The 5,599-nt window shown below is 39.2% G+C and overlaps 1 protein-coding gene across 1 annotated transcript; it reads right to left on the reverse strand.

Annotated features, from left to right (window-relative positions):
- Window positions 1-1,038: 1,038 nt before the first annotated feature.
- LOC123741728 (methionine-R-sulfoxide reductase B1-A-like) lies at window positions 1,039-5,599 on the reverse strand. Its single transcript, XM_045715540.1, has 4 exons — window positions 5,368-5,599; window positions 4,226-4,368; window positions 2,077-2,191; window positions 1,039-1,894 (listed from the first exon to the last, which is right to left on the reverse strand). Exons 1-4 carry the CDS (start codon window positions 5,420-5,422, stop codon window positions 1,875-1,877), a joined length of 333 nt encoding a protein of 110 aa, XP_045571496.1. The 5' UTR covers window positions 5,423-5,599; the 3' UTR covers window positions 1,039-1,874.

Below are 5,599 nucleotides of genomic sequence, written 5' to 3' on the forward strand. Positions count from 1 at the left end.
AAAGCAAAGCAGTGAGACACAAACAACAACACAGAGTTACACATGGAATAAACAAACGTACAGTCAATAACACAATAGAAAAAAATCTATATACAGTGTCTGCAAATGAGGTAAGATTAGGGAGGTAAGGCAATAAATAGGCCGTAGTGGCGAAGTAATTACAATTTAGCAATTAAACACTGGAGTGATAGATGTGCAGAAGATGAATGTGCAAATAGAGATACTGGGGTGCAAAGGAGCAAAAAAACAATATTGGGATGAGGTAGTTGGATGGGCTATTTACAGATGGGTTATGTACAGGTGCAATGATTTGTAAGCTGCTCTGACAGCTGATGCTTAAAGTTAATGAGGGAGATATGAGTCTCCCTCATTCAGGTTAGCAATGATTACATCAAGCTTGTGACTAACTTGTTGGATGCATTTGCTGTTTGCTTTGGATGTGTTTCAGATTATTTAGTGCCCAATAGAAATGAATGGTAAATAATGTATTGTGTCATTTTTGAGTGACATTTATTGTAAATAAGAATGTTTCTAAACACTTCTACATTAATGTGGATGCTACCATGATTACAGATAGTCCTTAATAAATCACGAATAATAATGAGTGATAAAGTTAGATGCACAAATATCAGGTTAGCATTTTTGGAGGGTTGGATATGTGTGAGTCTAGCCCACATTCACTGCCAGACCAACTGACAAGCCCGTCCTGATTGGGTAATGCATGGTCTCATGTCTGCCACAAGGTGGGAGTATAATGCATCAAATAAATAAAAAACAGTTACTGTGAAAGATGTGAAACAAGATTAGTTGTTCTGTTCAGCAGTGCCACAGCTAGATAGCTCTCATTGAGTATTATAACATGAGTATTGATTGAGTATTTGTTAACGATTGAGTATTATCAGGTCTGCTAATCTCATGAGGTGAGTACAGTAAAATACTGGCATGATTGATGTGTTTGTCATAAAGATGGCTGAAAAACTATTTTCATGACACACTTAATCAATGTTGTGCCCATAAAAATATAAACAAACAATGTAATCTTCTATAAAAGTATATCTTTATTGCTCAGTTTCATTTCTCTTTTTGTTTGCGTATTACACATTGTGACCGTTAAAACGATAGATAGTGATGTAAATAAAATCTTTAAGAGGCTCATAACATCATTGATAGAACTGATTAACATACATTGGTAGATTGAAACACTTTTGTTTGCTTTCACTACTATATATAAATTAGGACATCTTGAAGTTACATTCAACACTATGAAGGCTACATAGTGATCCCCCATTTCACTGACAATGTTAAGATAAAAAATAAAACAATGATTAAGTGACAGAATATCTTTGTGTAATCGTGTAACTCCTTGTACCTGTCTGTGTTATGATTGTGTATTATTGTTATGATTGTGTATCATCGTTATATTATGATTGTGTATTATTGTTATGATTGTGTATTATTGTTATATTATGATTGTGTATTATTGTTATGATTGTGTATTATTGTTATATTATGATTGTGTATTATTGTTATGATTGTGTATTATTGTTATGATTGTGTATTATTGTTATATTATGATTGTGTATTATTGTTATGATTGTGTATCATCGTTATATTATGATTGTGTATTATTGTTATGATTGTGTATCATTGTTATATTATGATTGTGCATTACTGCATTATGTAGCTGACTATTTGGTCGGAGTTCCCCTGTACTTGTCCAGTGAAGACATTGACCATCAGTGTCCTGGAGGTCCCAGAGTGGGCTTTATCACAGGACACTTCATCCACTGTCCTCCACACCTTCAGAAGCACAGAGACTCCAGACAATCCTATTGCTCTACCACCACTGTGACTCCATACCCCTGCTGTTCACCTTACTGTCCATCTACCTTATCTGTGGAGAGAGACAGGACAACATTTTAATTCATCAACGTTTTTAAGTGTAACATTAACTATCCAGTGGTTAACGTGTGCTCAGTCAGATTGGTTAGGTATCAACCAGAGACATTGACATGTTTTGACTATTATCAAATCGGCTTGACATTCCGTGACTACATAGTTTAAGTGAACCCTTACCTTTAGGGACGAACTTCAGTGAGCTGCTGAATATTCAGAAACGTGAGAGTCCTTTCTTTGGCCCGTCGCCCACAAACTCATGACCCAGTCCGTTTCCACACTTCCCACATCGGACCTGAAACACACAACTATCAGATACCATCTTTCCGTACAATAGTAAAGTCAATTCTATGTGCCAAATTTTTATCAAGAAAAAAAAGTGTTTTCATTCATAAAACTCTGTTCACAACATTGACATCGGCAAACCGCTCCCCAACACAACACCATACACATGGTCTGTGGTTGTGAGGCCGGTTGGACGTACAACATATTCTAAAATGACGTTGGAGGCGGCTTATGGTAGAGAAATTAACATTCAATTCTCTGGCCACAGCTCTGGTGAACATTCCTGCAGTCAGCATGCCAATTGCAGAAATAAGCTTTTTGTGCCTATGGAAAATGTCAGGGATATTTTATTTCAGCTCATGAAACATGAGACCAACACTTTACATGTTGCGTTTATGTTTTTGTTCAATGCACAATCAACGTAGCAAACATGATTGTTAGGACCTTCCCAAGTTCAAAATGAAACACTGCTTACAAATGCAGAAATCGAATGCAATACCCTACACACATCCTGTTGAAATGAACATTGGCTCATCAGTGCATTGACCACAAGCAGACAACTACTTAGCAATGAACAGTCATCAGAGGGACGCCCCTATGGAGGAGGGTTAAGTTGTCACCCATCTTTTCTGAGTCAAGATCACTTTTGCAGTCAAAAAGCAAACCAAAATTTACCGCTCAGATTATAAAAAAAAAATATGATTAACTTTATAAAAGAATAGTTCTGTAGGAATTACGTTTTTGTGCAGTAGACCTAATACATTATCACAGCATATTTGGCTATATGCTTGGCCTGCCAATATTGTTCTTCTCAGACCATATTATATTTCAAAACTCAAGCTTTGATAACAAAATAGATCAGTTGCGAGGCATAGTTGAGCATTAATAGAAATAATTAGCTTTTTTATTTTACTGAACTAATTAATGGTACCTGCATCTGATGGTCAGTCTCAGCGGAGGAAAGGAGAGAGCAGCAGAGCGTTCATCTATCACGGTCCCTGCTCTCTACTTTCCTCCAGTGAGACTGACCAGAGGATACACTGACCAGAGGGGACACTGACCAGAGGGGACACTGACCAGAGGGGACACTGACCAGAGGGGACACTGTCCTCCCACTGATTGTGAAACTCGAGTCGCACCACATTATTTCTGCCTCATGCACAAACTCATGCTGTTCTTATGACCAGAGAAAGTGAAATATTCGAGTCGCACCACATTATTTCTGCCTCATGCACAAACTCATGCTGTTCTTATGACCAGAGAAAGTGAAATATTCATCGATATTAAAATAGACATGAGCTGCTAATAATAAAAACGCAGGCCTAGCAACACACTTGGCTACTAACGCATTGCAGCTGCAGCGCGAGTGGAATGAAGGAGAAGCGTGTTTATGTTTTGTAAAAGTGTTGAATGAAAACAGTGTTGACAGTGCTGAATAAAAACGTCAACATGAAGTCAACCATAAAAACAGCAGCTCTGCGGTATTCCCTGACAGTTTCTCTGGTCACGGCTAGCGCTACTATCAAACTTTGCTGTGGGGTCGTGGAAGCTGTACCAGGTGATTTGAGCCATCTGATTGGCTAGCACAGTAGGAGCACTTGATTTAGCCACAGCTCTCCTGGTCCACCGGGAAAGCAGAGTTTGTCCCTTCAGACAAATTAAGTCATTTAAAATGGGAACTCTTTGTCTACCTGGCGCGCAGGGCTTCTGAATCAAGTGCACCTTCCGCCCAAAGTCGAATAAAAAAATTAAATAAAGGAGCCCAAGCCTTTATCATTGGCTTTTCTACAGAAATGTTGTGATCGACTACGAATGCCTAGAAGATCGACCAGTCAATCGGTTGGTGACCAGTCAATCGGTTGGTGACCAGTCAATCGGTTGGTGACCAGTGCCATAGACAATGATCTTGGGTTAGTTTTGCATTTCCCCCACTAATGGTTAAGATTGGGGAAGGGGAAGCTTAGCTGATCTTAGATCTGTACCTAAGGTAAACTTCACAACTCTGGTCCAATGCAACTCCAGGCCCAAACTGAGAGGATCTCACCTTGAATGCCCCAGGTCTCTCCTCGTGCTTGGACACACTGTCCTGGAGGACGGTCTCAGTGAAGGCAGGCCAGGGGGAGGAATGCTCGTACTTAGATCTGCTGGAGAACAGCTGGTGGCCACACTGGGCACACACATATAACCCTGGGGAGATAGAAGATTACAGTGAGATTAGCCAAAAGTAGATCTAGGATCTATGTTCAAAACATTCTCTTTGAGTGAAGTTACAGGATGAAGTTACAGTGAAAACGTCATTAATGCACCAGGAATAATCCTCAATGAGAGGAGAAAAGTGACTGGCATTATTTCCTTAAACAAAACCGGTTTGTCATCCATTAACCCTGGGGAGGGACCCATGTTCAACACATTCTCTTTGAGTGATGTTACAGGGGGACATGTCAAAACCTACAAGATCTGAATATACTTGTATAGGCGCTACATTGTATACTTAGAAATAATATAATTAGTATTTTCAATGATACTTTATAGTTAGTCCAACTCTTAAGGTTTGGTTTACATTTGTTTTATTGCACAGTAGAATAAGTTGCTACAGTTTAACTGGCTGGTGGTTCAATCTTCCATCACGGTTTGGTAAAAGCCAGGGGTGCGTTCAGCAGTATGCAACGTTTTGGAACGTTCAGATAGAAACATGTTAGTTATGTAGAGCAAACATGGCTCTCTGACATGTAGAATAAGGACTCACGTCGGCTCTATTCATGGTATTTCTATCTGCAACGTTCGAAAACGTTTGGCAACTGAACGTGGCCCTTGTGTAATCAGTGATTACAAAAGCATGCTACTTTTAATTAGCTACTGATTGAGCATAAGTTAGGTCATAGTCCATTTTAGGACACAGTTGGGCTAACGTTACTGTAAAATATACCACAGATGTTATAGTTATGTGCCACAACGTCCCAAATCAAATGTATTTATAAAACCCTTTTTAAATCAGATGTCACAAAGTGCTTATACAGAAACCCAGCCTAAAACTCCAAACAGCAGGCAAAGCAGATGTAGAAGTTATTTTTACTGACTAATCTTATGTTTACAAGTTGGCTAAGATACTGTAGCTACTGTAACTGACTAACTTGCAACGCTATTAGCTATACTCTCCTCAGCTTAGCTAGCTGAGGAGCCTCTTACCAGTTTTAAAGTGGTCTTTAAAGACCTCACCACCGAAGAAGGAACAAAATGACATTACTCCACTTGCAATTAACCTTAATGAGAGTATAAAAGTGCAGTTGACTCGCACTCTTTCCTTAATCAACCTGGTTTGTTATCTATCGGCTTTGAGAAAAGTTCAGACTTGTGCTTGCTTTGGGACAGCAGCAGTGGGCTGGTACTGCCGGATGACGTCGATTGTTCAAAGCGCCAA

This window comes from Salmo salar, chromosome ssa03 (genome assembly GCF_905237065.1).
Source record: "Salmo salar chromosome ssa03, Ssal_v3.1, whole genome shotgun sequence".
NCBI classification, from domain to species: Eukaryota; Metazoa; Chordata; class Actinopteri; order Salmoniformes; family Salmonidae; genus Salmo; species Salmo salar.